Source organism: Maylandia zebra, linkage group LG7, assembly GCF_041146795.1.
Source record: "Maylandia zebra isolate NMK-2024a linkage group LG7, Mzebra_GT3a, whole genome shotgun sequence".
NCBI lineage: Eukaryota > Metazoa > Chordata > Actinopteri > Cichliformes > Cichlidae > Maylandia > Maylandia zebra.
The window spans coordinates 5,203,824-5,221,647 of record NC_135173.1 but is presented as its reverse complement, the minus strand read 5'-3'; the positions used below and the strand labels follow the sequence as shown (position 1 = coordinate 5,221,647).

At 39.3% G+C, this 17,824-nt stretch overlaps 1 protein-coding gene across 4 annotated transcripts; it reads left to right on the top strand.

Annotated features, from left to right (window-relative positions):
• Positions 1 to 254: 254 nt before the first annotated feature.
• Positions 255 to 15,149, top strand: nap1l4a (nucleosome assembly protein 1-like 4a). Of its 4 annotated transcripts, XM_012922498.3 has the most exons (15): positions 255 to 372; positions 1,277 to 1,314; positions 2,220 to 2,292; positions 2,969 to 3,113; positions 3,652 to 3,738; positions 3,907 to 4,041; positions 4,127 to 4,198; positions 4,302 to 4,441; positions 4,683 to 4,828; positions 7,693 to 7,712; positions 11,320 to 11,439; positions 11,564 to 11,599; positions 11,774 to 11,827; positions 13,047 to 13,081; positions 13,437 to 15,149. In XM_012922498.3, exons 2-14 carry the CDS (start codon positions 1,299 to 1,301, stop codon positions 13,050 to 13,052), a joined length of 1,050 nt encoding a protein of 349 aa, XP_012777952.1. In that variant the 5' UTR covers positions 255 to 372; positions 1,277 to 1,298; the 3' UTR covers positions 13,053 to 13,081; positions 13,437 to 15,149. The 4 variants fall into 4 exon arrangements, with proteins under 4 accessions (XP_012777952.1, XP_004563418.1, XP_004563419.1 ...); XM_004563361.3 differs by lacking the exon at positions 13,047 to 13,081; XM_004563362.5 differs by lacking the exons at positions 255 to 372; positions 13,047 to 13,081 and adding an exon at positions 381 to 488.
• Positions 15,150 to 17,824: the final 2,675 nt, after the last annotated feature.

Genomic DNA, 17,824 nt, shown 5'->3' with positions numbered 1-17,824 from the left:
AGGAAAGAAAGAAATGTGCGTTTGTGTTGCACGTACACAAGATGTACTCTCAAGAAATGCTTGTTTGTTTGTTTGTTTATGTTTTTATCAAACCCTGATAGGGGTTTCTAGAATTAGATTACATAGTAATCATGAAAACACTTCTTTGTTTAAGAAACCCAGGATGACTGAAGCACAAGTGAAGGTAGATAAGTGATCGGTGTTACCAAAAATGACATTTTTGCAACGCAGTGCTTAAATGTAGCACCAAGCTCGCTCTCGCCGGCTGTCCAATCAGAATCCAAGAAGCTGGAGCATGTGTGTCGCTCGGGCGTGCGGATTGAAGCGAATACGCGTGAGCGACGCGCCTGGCGAGATTCCGCTCATATAGAGGTAAGACTGCTGAAACAGTCAGTAAGCAAAGATTTGTCATTAATTTTAGCATATGTTTCCATGTTGGAGTATTACTTTTGCAGCCGGAGTTATCTAATGAGCCCGGCGGACCGCCGGTAAACTGTCTTCACGGTACTTTTGTCTGACTGGTGTTTTTAATTCACGCGCGAGCTAGCCGAAGCTAGGTGGTATTAGCTTGTCAATGCGGTCGGTAGTGGCTAGCTGTTGTACCGTTATCCGTCGAGATACATAATGGAATTGTACAGCACTGCTGCTCTGCCTCCCCATTCTGATTGTCTTCAGCCAACTGGCGACAGTCTAAAATAGTAACCCTTACACTTTGTCCTCGCCCAAGCATTGTTCTTAGCACGTTGGCTGGTAGTTTCTTGCTACCTAGCTGGCTAACCCGGTTAGCTGCTGTCAGATCTTTGGCACGCCCATACTAAGTGATTACACCTATGTGTTTGTACGTGAGGTGATGTTAGCGTCCACTTTCATTAGATGTTGCCCAGAGGTTCCCTGATGGCCATAACCAGCGCTGGTCATTTTACACTTGTTAAAAATGGAGAGATGCTAACTTTGGTTGACATAGCTTAGCCCAGCTGCTGTTAGCATGTCAATGCGTCATCGGCCTGCGCTTGCTCAACACTGCTGTTGCTGTAGATCGGTGAAAGTTAGCTCAGCTGGTCTGCCTGTCACTCTTCTGCATCGGTTTTAATTATAAGCCTTCAGCGCAGGTTATTTTTGGCAGTTCAGTAGCTTCTCTAATTTACAAGGACTCACTGATGAGATACAATTGACAGTATTCATCATTCACTTTGGTGTTACTTCCATAAGTTACTTACTCACTTTAATTGCTGACGATGATTACATGGCTTATATAATCTCATATACTTCTAAACAGAGGGAGGAGCTGACACTTGGTCATGGAAGCCAATAAAGGTAAAAATAATTTTTATATTTTTCCCACTGGCCACGTTAAAGTAATGCATCTGATGAGATTTGTTTACTTGATTTGACTCTGTACCTGTTGGTTGTTAAAGGTATGTATGTTTAGTAAGTTTTTCCATTACTCAGTGGAAAAAAAAAAGTCTTAATGCCAGCTCTTCCAGCAATTATTACTTCAAATATGCAATTTGTTGGCAAATTGTTAGAAAAAGTTGTGAAAAATGAAATCAGATCCTCATTATGCATATTACAAATGTCCTTTTCATGAGCTTTTTCCAAATCAGCACTCCACTGAGATTTCCCCTTTGAAGATCTAAAATGATCTTCTAATGGGATCTAATGTAGGGCATTGTTGTCATTGTTTGACCTCTGTACTGCCTTTATTACCATTGACTATAACATTTCTCTTAACGGGCTTAAGGTTTTGGCTAATAATAATAATACATTTTATTTGAAAGTGCCTTTCAAAACACTCAAGGTCGCTGTACACAGTAGAATAAAAGCAAGAAGTTTGCTTCTTGCTTTTACATAAAAGCAAGAAGTTTCATAAAAGCATAAGACATAAACAAATAAAATAGGAGAGTGGAGAGGTTGGCTCTCTCTCTCTGGCTGTCTGTGGACTTTTTTAAGCTGTTACTATAAAACCATATCAAACATGGTTTTATATTGCTAGTAACTGCTTTATTCCAAGACAAGGGCTAGGGATGTTAACTAGTCCATTATTTCACAGTATTTGTTGACTGTTGTTTTATTGATTGGTTTACCTTATATTGTATACAACAAGGTTGCAATTGGCTAAATATTAAAGTAATATTACATGTAATTACATTTAATACACATTTTTGTTATCATAGTTTTGAGATGAACATCTCTACTAATGTTGTATGCTGGTTTGGCAGGTAAAGGGGATCAAGGGATGCAAAATCCAAGTGGGCAGGTGGACAGACCTGTCAGCTTCCACTTCTTGGAAAGGTCAGTGCAACTGAACTGTGATTCGATTACGTTTTTAGATATGCTGAAAATGAAAACACTCATGATTAAAATTTATTGTTCACATCATTGAGCGTTGTAGATGTCAATTCAAGAGAATTGCAACTTTTAAAACATTAAGGCTAATTGTAACTAAATAATTCTTGAAGATTTATTTCCCCCTTGCATTGACCTTTGTGTGGCACAGAACATATCTCATTGACATTTTTCTTGGCATTTGACACTAAGGAGCCAAAAGTTTGCAAATTACTTAAATTTCCATTTGGACAGCATGCTCAAAAATGCAGAATCACTAATGTAAAATCATATGAAATTATTCAGTACAGTGAACTATTCTGCTGTTATGCATGGCATAAAACAAAACCTTTCACATGTACAACAAAGCGAGTTTTTGGATTGTTGGCTTGCTCCAGTCAGCAGATGAATTTGATAACTGACACTATTGAGTAATTTCCTACAGCTGATAGTTGGTTTTTTTTTTTTTGTTTTTTTTATGCAGTACATATAAATAAAATCCCTGTTTAATCTCCTAAAAACAAAAACATGATTTAGTTTGTTGTAGACTCTCAACAAATGTTTAGGATTACATTTTTTCTTGTAAGAAATTTTCCTTCATCATTTTCTAATGACCCTTTGTTATGTTTCTCTTCCCTTATAGCATGCTTCCCAAAGCAGTGAAGAGGCGAGTGCATGCCTTGAAAAGACTACAGGTGCAATGTGCTAACATAGAGGCTAAATTCTATGAGGAGGTTCATGAGCTTGAGAGGAAATATGCTGCTCTCTATCAGCCACTGTTTGACAAGGTACAACAGATTTTGTTTTTATTAACACATTTCCTTAAAGTTATTTTACGTAACACTAGGCAGATATTTTCATTTACTCTTTATGTGTTAATGCAAACAGAGTAAATGCTAGCTTTAAATATAAAACTGAACAAATCTGTAAGGATCACTTGTGGTGTTTCCTATACGAATGGGTGTTTAAGTATGTCTCTGGCCTAATCAGAGGTCAGCAAGGCTGCATCCATTGTGCTAAATTGAAAACTGCTGCACCAAGTAGTCGACTGTCCTTTGTCAGTCAAGGCTATTTCCAGAGATAGGGACAAGAAGTCTGCCATTCTTAATCACGCTGGAGACTGGCAGCTGTAATCCTGCTGCACCTGTCCTGTGTGCATGTCGTGTGAGTGTGTGTCAGTCTCTCTCTCAAATGGTGTTGGTGTCAGTCTGCAAGCTGAAAATAATCCACGCTTGCCAAATTAACGTTTGCCTGCATAGTTATATTTCATCAATATATTGAAAATTCTGTTAAAAATGTTTAACTTCACCATAATGTCTATCACAGAGACGAGATATCGTCACAGGAACAGTGGAACCCACAGATGAGGAGTGTGAGTGGCAGAGTGACAGAGACGAAGAGGAGGAGCTAGCTGTAAGTACAAATTTGATTTTCCTTTAGAACCTGATACCACATTTTAATGTAATCTTGCTGCAGTGTGAACTGTCTGATAATTTGGTAATAAATCATGATCTTAGTTCGACTGAATATAGATTTTTGTGAACAGTGAGTGTTGATTATCGCTCTGTCAACTCCTTACAGGAGGAAGTAAAGGAAAAAGCTGCTATTGAGGATGCAAAGAAAGAGGAAGCCACACCAGAAGAAGACCCAAAAGGCATCCCTGAGTTTTGGCTCACTATATTCAAGAGTGTGGACATGCTTAGTGACATGCTACAGGTACATTTCAGTGACTGATGATCCTCTTCTCCCTTTTCACTTACTTTATGAATAGTACTTGACTTGTCTGTTAATCTCGTGACAGGAGCATGATGAGCCCATCCTAAAACACCTGAAAGATATTCAAGTCAAGTTTTCTGAGCCTGGAGAGCCAATGGTCAGTGTCTGCCAGTGACTGTAATTATGGTCGATTATCATTAGTTACTTGGGCAAGATTTAAGTCGTTGTGTTAAATTATCCTTTTGTTCCTTCTTTCTTAGAGTTTTACATTAGGGTTCCACTTTGAGCCCAATGGTTACTTCAACAATGCAGTTCTCACTAAGGTCTACAAGATGAAGTCAGAGCCTGATCCCTCAGATCCTTTCTCATTTGAAGGACCAGAGATCATTGACTGTGAGGGGTGAGAACCAGAGCTTAATACATATGGTTGTCAAACTGTGGTAAACATGTGATGTTAAGTTTTAACTCAGAAATAGATGTGTGGTTTGTGCAGTATTTATTTATTTTTTTTGTATTTTCTATATAAATCTGTTTCTGCATCCCACATATCATCCTCTTCTTAGCAGGCCTTCCAACTTCTGCCTTTTTCTTGCATATTTGCTTTTTGCCGCCTCTCACTTTTTTATACTTCCTCTCTCTAGCTGTCAGATAGATTGGCACAAGGGGAAGGACGTGACAGTGAAAACCATTAAGAAGAAGCAGAAGCATAAAGGGCGTGGCACTGTCCGCACTGTTACCAAACAGCTCCCCAATGACTCCTTCTTCAACTTCTTTAATCCTGTTAAAGGTGAGAGCACACAGACACGCATAATGTTTGGGATTTCTCAGGAACTCTCAAAGATACTTCTCTCTTTAAATTAAAAAAAACCCCCAAAAAAACCCCACAAGTTGAGAACTGTGTACAGATCTGCCAAACCTCCACTCAGAAATTTGCTTATGTTGCAAGAAATGGGTACACTTAATGGGCTGGTAGCATCTGTTTACATGCAGGTAGTTTAAAAAAAGCACATAATATGAGCTGTTAATCATGTATTCAACTAAAGTGAACAGCAGGTGGCAGCAGAATCACTTTTTGAAATTGTTCAGACAGTGCCATGAGTAGGTGTATCAGTCAGTGTAGCTGTTGCTGCTGTTCATTAGTCAGCTTTGGGACTTTTATAAACTTTGGTTTTACCATTATTTTCCAGCTTGAAAGGCTTGTTACTGTGATGCTAAACAGTGACTTTAATGACTGATAAAGAGATAATTAAAAATTTTAGGTTTAAGGTAACCACCACCTTTTAATGACATCATGTAGTTTATTGATGTTATTATTTATAACTAATTTTAACAGAGCTGGCACTCTAGGTTCTTTAAACAATATTAACTGTATTCCGAGTACCATAGGTTCTTTTTTTTTTAAGGCATTTAGCTTGCTGAGTTTAAATTAATTTGGTGTTAATTTAATTTAAATGAACAAATCAAACCATTCTGATATTAGGCAACCTTATTGAAACAGTTGCCTCATTTAAAAACGAGGCAGGTCAGTTTCAGTTGAATAAACATCAGGTGAATAATAAAGTGTCAGTTAGGCAAATCTTGAAAAAAATCTTGATATTCTTATTCAAAAGATCATTAAGTCAGGGCAGGATACACCTTCAATGACTGTGTCGTCTTTCCTGTATAGACAGCTTACCTGTCTGACATGCCCGGACTTATTCTGACTTTGAGGAGGTGACCTGATTACTCGTTGGCTGCACCAATGTTTGCCCTACTGGTTCAGTCATAGTCTTGGTGTATGACTAGTGGATATAAATACCTCCTTGTCAAGTGTGCTTGGGTGTGCAGCTCTTTGGCCAGAATGGCCATTAGTAGATAGGCTATCATTCAAAGCTCATGTGAACATGCACAAATGCTGCATGTGACTTACCTGCTGTGCACCTCATTGACATATCAAGATTTTGATTTCTTGAAAATTTTTATTGGTAAATAGTTGCCAGAGAAAATGTTGGCTTTTGACTATACATGTAGTTTTGCATGTCATAAATACAACTTTTAATATAAAGCTTGATATCTCCATCTGCCCTAGGAGGAAGCTTATTCTCAGTAGTTACACTGTCGTTTTGTGTGCGCGTGCGTGTGGGACTTCTTTATAAGCAGACCTGAACTATGCCAAGTGTCATGAATATAGTGCTGCAGCTATTAATTATTTTAGTAATCAAGTAATTTATTGAGTAATTGGATAAGAAGTACTTTTGTCTCAGTAATGTGCAATAATAAATATTATAATAAAGAGATAAAGCACAGGTCAATAAGAACAACTAAACCCTTTGATTGTATACATGCTATACAGAAATTTTATTTTTTAAAGAAAAATAAATAAAAAATATATATAAATAATCTCAAACAGTCCAAGTAGGGCTGTGCGATATGACCAAAATCTCATATCCCGATATAAGACATTTATCGTCCTGACAATGATATAAATCATAAAAATGTAATATTTTCTGTGGATTTCTCGCTGTGTTAAACAGATGGTGGTGGATGGAACAGCTACAAAGTTTGCCTTTCTTCACATCAGAGTTTGTTGATCAGGTGCTTTGATGAAGGACTCCTGCTAGCTTTTTTTTCCTAGTACTGCTTTTAATGGTGATCACAGAAACGCCGCTGCTGTTTTGGACGCTAGAAACACATTTTCTTTTGCTCACCCTGAGCTCACCGTCTCTGTAACGGCTCTGCCTCTTTGCTCTTTGCATTGTGTAAAGAGCTTCCGTTAAATTGGGTCAATGTCATCATCACTGCTGATGTTGTGTTATTGGTATTTTTGTTAAAAACTGGAGGTTGTTTGACCTAATGTTGTAAAAGTTTGTTTTTTTTTATTCACACGCTGCTTCTCAATAAGTTTGTATTGCAGGTTTGTTTTTAGTTGTACATATGGGTAAAAAGCTCCCATTTGCGTTTAACACATTGACGCGCTACAGAGCTATGCATTAAACGAAACATCGAAGGAAAGAATTTGTGTCAAATTTGTTATAATCAAATTACTTGATGATTCATTGCAGCCCTACATGCATAGTCTTATATACCAAAAATACTGTTGCGCTTAAATCGCATGCTTCACTAAAAATCTCTGGATAAATTTCTATTTTCCTTCCAAGACTAGCACTGCTAGTTGTAAATCTTAAAGTGTAAGACTGTTGGGGTTCTGCTGTTAAACTTGTAAAAAATCATCTGTCATGTAAACATGATAATATTGACCTGACAGGTACAAAATTTGCAAATAATAATGTACTATAAAACTTGACCACTCAGATGTACATAACACTCACCAGTGTGGGCACAGCCTCATAAGTGTAACGTCTCAGTTTCCTCTAATACAGAATTGTTCAAAGAACAGGAAGGATCAGATGATGTCGCTTTTAGTCAGCGTGGTGGAGCACAAGTGTTTGCTCATGGGCTGTCACTTCCTGTGTATGATAACCTCGCTTTGTGATGTCATTGATAACCTACTGGGTCTTCATACCTTATGTGAAATTCAGCTAATCCCATAAATCTTTCCATTGATATTGGCCTTTGTTTTAATGAATCTTATTTTTACCCTCTCGTCCCGTTTAAATCCTTTCTGTCATCGCTTTGATTCAGTGTGTTAATATACATTTTTTTTCTTTGCAGCTCCACCAGATGGAGAAATGGTGAGTATAATGTTGCTGAAATGTTCTTCATAAAGGCAAGGCAAGGCAAGGCAAGTTTATTTGTATAGCACAATTCAACAACAAGGTGATTCAAAGTGCTTTACAGAGACATTAGAAACAAGAACAAATAAAAAGCATGATTTAAAATTGAATAAAACAAGCAAATAAACTAACTAACTAATTAACAAACAAACAAACAACAGTATATAAAATCAAAACAGATAAAATCAGAACAGTAGATAAAATCAGTAGTTAAATGTAAGTTTTGAAATTTAAGCTTAAAGTGTGGATTTGGTGCTTTATTCAAATGCAGCTGAGAACAGGTGAGTCTTCAACCTGGATTTAAATAAACTGAGTGTTTCAGCTGATCTGAGGCTTTCTGGGAGTTTGTTCCAGATATAAGGAGCATAAAAGCTGAATGCAGCTTCTCCGTGTCTGGTTCTGACTCTGGGAACTGATAAAAGACCGGATCCAGATGACCTGAGGGATCTGGATGGTTCATACTGGGTCAGGAGGTCACTGATGTATTTTGGTCCTAAACCATTCAGAGCTTTATAGACCAGCATCAGAACTTTAAAGTCTATCCTCTGACGGACAGGCAGCCAGTGTAAAGACCTCAGAGCTGGACTGATGTGGTCCACTTTTTTGGTCTTAGTGAGGACTCGAGCAGCAGAGTTCTGAATGAGCTGTAGTTGTCTGACTGATTTTTTAGGTAGACCTGTAAAGATGCTGTTACAGTAATCAAGCCTACTAAAGATGAATGCATGGACTAGTTTTTCCAGGTCCTGTTGAGACATCAGATCTTTTATCCTTGATATATTCTTGAGGTGATAGTAAGCTGACTTTGTTATTGTCTTAATGTGTTTTTCTAAGTTTAGGTCTGCATCCATCACTACACCCAAATTTCTCGCCTGGTTTGTGGTTTTTAGATGTATAGATTGAAGTTCTCTGGTGACCTGTAATCGTTTTTCTTTGGCGCCAAAGACTATTACTTCAGTTTTGTTTTTGTTTAGCTGGAGAAAATTGTGGCACAACCAGTCATTGATTTCCTCAATGCATTTACCAAGAGCCTGTACAGGGCCTCGGTCTCCTGGTGACATTGTGATATATATTTGTGTGTCATCTGCATAACTGTGATAGTTTATTTTGTTGTTGTTTATAATCTGTGCCAGTGGGAGCATGTAGATGTTAAACGGAAGGGGTCCCAAGATGGAACCTTGGGGAACTCCACATGTGATACTTGTCTGCTCAGATGTGAAGTTACCTATTGATACAAAGTATTTCCTGTTTTCTACGTATGTTTTGAACCAGTTTAGTACAGTTCCTGAAAGACCTGTCCAGTTCTCCAGTCGTTTGAGTAATATGTTGTGGTCAACTGTATCAAATGCTGCACTGAGATCCAGTAAAACTAGGACTGACATTTTTCCGCTGTCTGTATTCAGACATATGTCATTAAACACTTTGGTCAGAGTGGTTTCAGTGCTGTGGTTCTGTCTAAAACCTGACTGGAAGGCATCGTAGCAATTATTCTGTTTTAAGAAGTAACTGAGCTGTTGAGAAACTGCTTTTTCAATGATCTTACTTAAAAATGGGAGATTTGAGATCGGCCTGTAGTTGTTCATTTGTGTCTTGTCAAGATTGTCCTTTTTCAGTATAGGTTTGATTACAGCAGTTTTTAGTGATTCTGGAAACACACCTGACATTAAGGAAAAGTTGACGATCTGTAACAGGTCTGACTCTAAAGTCTTTGAGACCTTTTTGAAAAAACTTGTTGGCAGGACATCTAAACAGCAGGAGGAGGAGTTCAGTTGACCTAAGATGTCCTCCAGGTCTTTGCTGTTAATAGGTTGAAACTGTTTCACGGTGTTTAAACAGTTTTTTGGTGGACACAGTACATATCCTGGATCTGCTGTTGATGTACCAATTGCTTGTCTAATTTTTTGGATTTTTTCAGTGAAGAATTTGGCAAAGTCATTGCAGGCCATGGTCGAATGAAGTTCAGCTGCCACTGACACAGGAGGGTTTGTTAGCCTGTCAACTGTAGAAAATAAGACCCGAGCATTATGGCTGTTTTTAGTGATGATGTCAGAGAAGTAGGACCTCCTTGCATTCCTCAGTTGTAAATTATAATTGTGAAGTTTCTCTTTATAGATGTCATAATGAACCTGGAGGTTTGTTTTTCTCCATCTGCGCTCAGCTTTCTTACACTCTCTTTTTTCATTTTTCACCAGTGTGGAGTTTCTCCATGGAGACTTTTTCCTTCCAGAGATAACCTTCACCTTAATGGGAGCAATAGTGTCCATTACATTTAACATGTTAGCATTGAAGCTATTGACGAGCTCATTGACTGACCCTCTGGGCAGGTCAGGTGTTAATGGGAAGACCTGGTTAAAAATTGCACTACTGTGTTCAGTTATACACCGTTTTGTGATCACTGTTGTTGATATATTTGTGTGGGCTGAGATTTTACTTTCAAAGAAAACACAGTAATGATCAGACAGGCCCACATCAGACACAGTAACCTTTGAAATGCTCAGGCCTTTGGAGATCAGTAGGTCAAGAGTGTGTCCTCTATTATGTGTGGCCTCTGTTACATGCTGAGTCAGCCCAAAGTTGCCCAGAGTGTTACTCAGGTCTTTAGTCCCTTTGTCCTGAGGGTTGTCCACATGAATGTTAAAATCCCCAGCAATAATTACACAGTCAAAATCAACACAGATCACAGACAGCAGTTCACTGAGGTCATTAAAAAAGTCTGTGCAGTATTTGGGAGGCCTGTAAACATTAAGAAACACAACTTTGGATGGGGCCTTCAGCTGTAAAGCCACATATTCAAAAGACTGAAAACTTCCAGGAGATAGCTGCTTACATTGAAATGATTCATTAAATAAGACCGCAACCCCTCCTCCTCTCCTGCTCGCCCTGACCTCACTGATAAAACTGTAGTTAGGAGGGGTCGTCTCGATGAGAACAGCTCCACTGTTACTTTGGTCCAACCAAGTTTCAGTTAAAAACATAAAATCAAGGCTGTGCTCAGTGATTAAATCATTAATTAAAAATGTTTTCCCAGCTAGAGATCTAATGTTTAATAAAGCCAACTTAAGTGTTTTAGAGGTATTACTTGTCCCCTCGTGTTTGGGAGCAGTCTGTGGCACACAAGGTATGTTTACTATGTTTAAAGATCTTTTAGAGTGCAGCTCTCTGTGTTTTGACCAGGCCACATGTCTCCTGTCACCTAAAAGTACAGAAATTTTAAAACCTTCTAGTAAACAGGGTCCCAGCTTCTCCTGGGAAAAGTCATCACTGCCATAATCCTCACATCCCGGACCCTTCACACATCACACATCAGACTGCGGAGACAGGGCATGAAGAGTAACTAAGGGGGGCGAGGCTGGGCAATGTGACTTCGATTGCTCTGTTGAGGGTGGGGCTCGATGGCGAACCTTTGGCCGCTCTGGTGGGGGGTTTATGGGGGACAAAAAGGGATTGGGACGGGGGGTAGATCTGAGCCCAGCATTGACCCGCATTATTGCACCATTTCTTAGGTATTACATTCTGTTCAATCTGTCAGATTTGTGTGATAACGCTCTATTCTATTCTTGTTTTATAGGATGAAGACTCTGAGTTCACCCTAGCCACAGACTTTGAGATTGGTCATTTCTTCCGTGAAAGAATAGTTCCCAGAGCAGTGCTGTATTTCACTGGAGAGGCCCTGGAAGATGACGAGAGCGTGAGTTTTTGCCTCAGACGCATGCACTTTCATACACGACCATATAAAAAACTGAAGCCACAAGTTGGATATTTGCAGACTGACTTTGATGCTTTGGTTTTTTTCCCCTTCTTTGTTTTTGTAGTTTGAAGAGGAGGAGCTGGAGGAGGGAGAAGAGGAGGTAATTATTTGTTCACTGACAAACACTTGAAATCTTAAGAAATGCCCCTGACTTTCACACAGGGATTAAAGTGTACCACCTCAAAACATTTAAATGATACTAGTTACTATAAATGTGACATTTTCTTAAGTATTTCTTGCATGTTTAAGTGTCATTTTTCTGTTTGTGTCTAAGGAACAAGATGAGGAAGGTGATGACGATGATGATGAGGGAGACTTTGATCCCAAGGTCTGTTTGCACCCTACACTTCCTTCCCTATCATTGTAAATTATCACAATTTGAACCGTTAGGTCCTCAAAAGTTTAATTTAGTAAGTCAAAGTTTTGATATATCCCATAAGTTTGGCATATGGATGGTAAAATGTTTTGTCAGTGGTAGAAACAAGCTTATGTGTGGGATTTGCACCAGCTTGATCACTGTTATGTTCATGTAAAGTAGTGTCGTTTACTCTGTTCTTAATGAGGGTCCGCAAACTCCTGCAGGATTAAAGGAACCTCTAATTTTGTGCCTCCAATTTGTAATGCACACAATAGCAAAGCTATTCTTATTATGTTTTTAGCATTTTTACTAAGTGAAGAAAGCAGAGTTCTTTGGATCCTTTTTCCATCTGTATTTATTTTATTTTTTATTTAACCTTTATTTAACCAGGAATGTCCCGTTGAGATCAAAGACCTCTTTTTCAAGGGAGTCCTGTAGCTGTGTTGCAGTCCTGCTGAGAGTTACTTTAGCAGAGTGTCAATGTCCTGTTATGTAAACAGTCGCCTTAAAAAAACAATATGACAGTTCCTTGACTTTGGTTTCTAATTTTCTCTTGTAAATGCACAGGCTGCACAAACCTGACTGTCAGGATTTGGCTTCAATTTCAAGCCCTAACAATCTCAATGTTGTTAGACTGCTTTGGGGAAGCTCTGGTTATATAGGAGACACTGGTTATATATTTTATCACCAGAGCCTCAAGATCTCAATATTTCAAGTAGCTGTTTTAGGAGACCATTACTTTCTCTTGAGTCATCTGTTCACTGCAGTGCAGTTGTATAATGTCCTGTGCTGGAAAACTGCTGATTGAGTGACCTGTTCATACAGGTTACGTCTCATTTCTTTCAGGCTATCGGATTTAAAAAATTTTTTTAAATCACGTGATAACAGATGGTGTAGTTAAGATCACTATACTCCATACTTCCTCCACCACACTGGACTATCACATAAACAATGTGTCCTGAAAACATGTAATAAGTTAGTAGTGTTATTTTTATAAATTTGTCTTTAAATTTTATTTTATCTTTTTTCCCATTCCCGGATACCACCTCATCACCCATTGTTTTTTGCTTCATGGTGCTCATTAATAGCAATGTTTCACTGCTTTTTTTGTCATTTATTTTTTTAATGTAATGTTTTAACTTCATACTGTTGTCTCTCCCTCCCCTGGATTACCCCCTCTCCCTTACAGGCATAATCAAACATTCTCACCCCATGCATTTCTAGGTAAGGGAGAAATTAGGATGGCGTCCCACATACATCACACTCGCTCGTCCAGTGGCTTTGGTTTATTCTTGCTTTCCTTTTCTTCTTTACCTCTTTAATTTTTGTTAACATTCCCACCTCTTTAGGACCCCCAGTTTACATATTGAGTAGATCGCTTCTGTTCTTAGTCATGCTGGTTTCCATCTATTTACATTTCTTGCTTTAGACCCATTCCAGGTTTCTAACAATCCTCCCTTTGCTGTACCAAACAAGGTGCTTTCTTTCTTTTGCAGTTGCTTTCTAGCTAGCTGATGTTGAGCAGTTTCATTGCCTGTCTCGTTTCATTTTTTTTCTTTTTCGTCTTTGTTCCTTGCAGAAAGAACAGCCCCAGCCGGCTGAGTGCAAACAGCAGTAACCTTGGTGATCAGGGGAGGTGGAGACCTGCTGTCCATCAAATCAGTTGTTAACCAATCAGCAAGTCCTACTACTTGTACAGGCTCCGCCTTTTTACAAACTCTTACCTGAACGCAATAGAACGCAAACCAAACTGCGTTTTTTACTATGTGCATGACTTCTTTTTCTTTTGTCTTGCGCCCATCTCGTCCCGTTTATTTGGCTTCATTTCAGCCCAAAGCATAAAGTGACTTGACTCTATGTAAATTGCCATGGTATCATATAGGAACAGTTGTCTTTAATAATATGGAGTAGGTTACTACTGCAAAACTCAGAGCATTATTAGATGAAAGTGTTTAAAAATAAGCAAAAAAGGATTGGATCCCAAACTTTAGTTTTCATGGAAATCGGTCAGTTACTCAGGGTTTTTTAAACACCAACACGATGTGAGTTTACCAGGAAACTGCTGAACAAGTTTGACTTAATCTTTCACTGGGGTTGTTATCATTTGTTTAGTGTTTTTTAAGAGACATACAATTTAATTTACTTTTTTTAAATGTTCATTGTCATGTCATTGGACTATTTATTCTGGTGTCATGCAGCTATGTGATACGGTGCATTTTGGGGAACGCTTTAGGCCCATCTGCAGTTATAGGCTCAAAGCTTATTTGAGCATAGCAGGTTAACAAAACGTGAATACTGCCAATTTTTTTTTTTGTTTGTTTTGTTGTCGTTTATTTTTTTGTTTTTGTTTTTGTTTTGTTTTTAAAAACATGTTCAGACTGAAGATTCATGTTCTGCATTGATAGTGCTCTCTTCTGTTCGGATGTAGTGGAGTAAACAAGCATTTACACTGAGCACACTAACTACAATCACGAGACAAGCATGTGGTTATATATTTCCATTTTCTTCAGTCACCCCTGAAATGCTCCTTGCTCTTGTTTTAACAGCTTGGTGAGAGTACTTTTTTAAATTACAATGTTTGACATGAAAGACAAAACTTGAAAGAATCTTGAATTTCCCCCCCAGCCCAGGCCTCACATCCAGTCTGAATATTCTCCTCACAAATGACAGAGTTAAGCAGTGGCCAATCCCTAGGCTTTTTGTGGCTGTTTTATAAGATGGCACCTCTGGTATGTATCTTACGCTAAACAAGTGTCATTTAGAGTCAGCGTTGGGACACAAAGTGTGGATAAAATGTAAATCCTGTTGCCAAGAAGCCAAAATGAAAGACGCTGTTCTGGTTCATTAAATTGTTTGCCAATTGTCGTTAACACAGTGTAATCTAATTCAGCATTTAAAGTTGTTTCAGAATATATAAGTATTTGTTATTGTCTACTTATTGAATCAGTAGAAAGTGGGAAAACAAATGGGAGAAGGTGCCAATGTATTTTATATACTTCACTGGGATTTTGGCCATTTGTTTTGGGCGCTTGTGCCTGATGACTGATCATCAAAGGACTTGACAGCAAAATATTATCCACCCCTCTCTCCCTCTTTTTAAAAAAGATTGTTGATCTTGTTAGACAGATCTCAGAGCCACGGTTGACATCTTCAGATCTACTGCATTGGACCGTGTGCTAGCAATGGCCTTAACTGGTTCTTATTCACAATTTGTTACTTGCGTAATATTTCTTTTCAATTTGTACAGTTAGTTAAAATATTCTATTAAAGTTGTGCGACATGGAAATGCAAATTCGTTGTCCTTTGTGTGTTTGTGTTGGTTTAGCCAGGAACACAGGTAACCCATCCATCCATCCATCCATTCGCTTCCGCTTATCCTTTTCAGGGTCGCGGGGGGCGCTGGAGCCTATCCCAGCTGTCATAGGGCGAGAGACGGGGTACACCCTGGACAGGTCGCCAGTCTGTCGCAGGGCTAACACACAGGGACAGACAACCATTCACACTCACATTCATTCTCACATTCACACCTAGTGACAATTTGGATTATCCAATTAACCTATCCCCACAAGCTGCATGTCTTTGGACGGTGGGAGGAAGCCGGAGTACCCAGAGGGAACCCACGCAAACATGGGGAGAACATGCAAACTCCACACAGAAAGACCCCGGCCTGATGTTGGAATTGAACTCAGGACCTTCTTGCTGTGCGGCAACAGTGCTAACCACCGTGCCACCGAGCTGCCACAGGTAACCCACTTTTTTTATTTTGTCTAGGAATTAAGAGGATCAGGTGCTGATAATCAAATGCACTTTGAGTTATAAGCAAGTGTTTGGGGGTTTGCTCATGTGGAAGATTGTGATGCGTTACGATCAGGAGGAGGAAAGGAAATTTGCAAACAATTTGGAAAGTTCACGGTGCAAAAGATTATTCACATGTGGAAAGCATTCAAGACTAGCCTTTTTTTTTTCTTTTTCTTTTTTTTTGCATGAGTGAACATCCCAGTAGATTAACTGCAAGGTCAAATCATGCAGTGCTCAGAGAAAGTTCAAAAACCTCAACAGCTACATCTCAGACTCTACAGGCCTTTACAGACATATTATAATAGTCAGAAAAATACTGAGCAAGTATGGCTTGCTAGGAAGAATTACCATGAGAAATCTCTACAGCATGACACCCTTCTCAAGTTATTGTACAGATGAGACAATACACAGTGCTACCTTCAGGGAACGCTAAATGTCATATCAACATGCTGTTGGTGGGGTGATGGTTTGGGTTTGTTTTAGAGCCACAGGATTGAACACCTCTCAGTCGTGACGACCATGAACTCAAGGTGAAGCCATCTGTTTGACGGTTAAAGCTGGGCTTAATCCCATATCGGCAAATCTACAACGGAGTAGCTTGAAAAGCAAAGAATCAATGTGTTGCGGTGGCCCAAGGTCCAGAAGTCAACGGAAATGCTGTGCATGAATAAATCCCCACAAATCGAAATTAACTGAAACAATATAAAGAAGAGTGGTGCAAAATTCCTTGATACTAATGTGACCGACACATCCTAAATTTGACATGCGGCACACAGGTTCCTCGTGACATATTAAAAATGTCCCTGGAGAGCAAAGCACTTTGTCTCCTGCTACTGAAGCTGCTCTGTTGTATGTCCTACCCGGTGTTGCTGTGGAGTGCTTTATGTGCTCTGGTATTTTTTCTCAGGTGAATGCACATGCTGTTAAAAACACATCAGGTGATGATTTGCAAATGATTGACTAAAGCTCTGAGCAGCGCATGCAGTTGCAGTCTCTACATGAGCAAATCAGCTGAGCCTTTTGTCCATCACAAACACCATAGTGACAATGTTAGAGCAGTTTGGTATCCAGGCTGCAGGAATTTTGGTTTCAGTCTGTCCAACCTCAAGAAAGGCAACCACTTAGTGTGGAATTCTGTCTTGCAGATAGAGAAAGCATGCACACTCCTTTGAGAAATCCTTGTGATGCATTGTGGGTGATAATGGCTGAGGACTCTGAAGTTTCTGGAGGAGAATATCAACACGGTGCTGACATGGGTGCTTTCTTATCCTGTCAACTCATCCAACAACACTTACAGCTATGTGTGTTTATGCCTCTCTTCGTCGGGGCATAAAAGCGACAACGTGAGACGGCAGGAAAACATTTTGGATTACACCAAGATGACAAAAAGGTGCTAAAATAAATGCATGAAGGGAATAAGATGTGAATTCAGATCTCTCCATCCTTCAAAGCAGACAAACCACAGACTGAAGTCTCTACTGTAACTTTGGGGATTTTGCTCTCAAGACCTGTGAACAAGACATTATTCATACTGAGACTGCTGCGTGGGGGTTTGAGGATCGCCTCACTGTAACAAGGAGTCCATTTGTTTCTGCATTTTCATGAACTAGACCAGGGAGGTGGAACTCCACACTGGAGTCATGATGGCTGCAGATTTTATTGTTACTTAACAATAAAAAGTAACTTTTGAATCTAAAAATGGTAGCCAAGGTAAATGTAGCTTTTCAAGCTACAGTGAAGGTTCATCAGCTTACTGCCGCTTTGCTGTTTATTGTTTAATCACATATTCATACAGTACATTGATAGGAGGACTGAGAGGATGGTTAACTTCTTAACAGTAAACAAATACAGAGAAATCCTTTTAGAGAGCTCTGAGGGAGGGAGATAGTTGCGCATGTTAGCAGCCGTAGAACAAAGAGGAGCATTCAGATTATTCTGACACCTCCTGCCGTCGTGTCCTCATCATCTAGCTGAAGGGAAAAGGGTGCAGTCTTCTTCCAGTCTGACTCTGAGCTGCAGCTGCACCTAACGTCCCACTCTTGGCCTCAAGGTGGTACTGGCAGCGTTCCTACGTGTACGTGAGCACACATACAAGTGTGCCTGAACAAGGTTGTCTGTGTGGAGTGTTCTGTGTCGTCCTCTCTTATTCGGAAGTGATGTGAGCCAGCC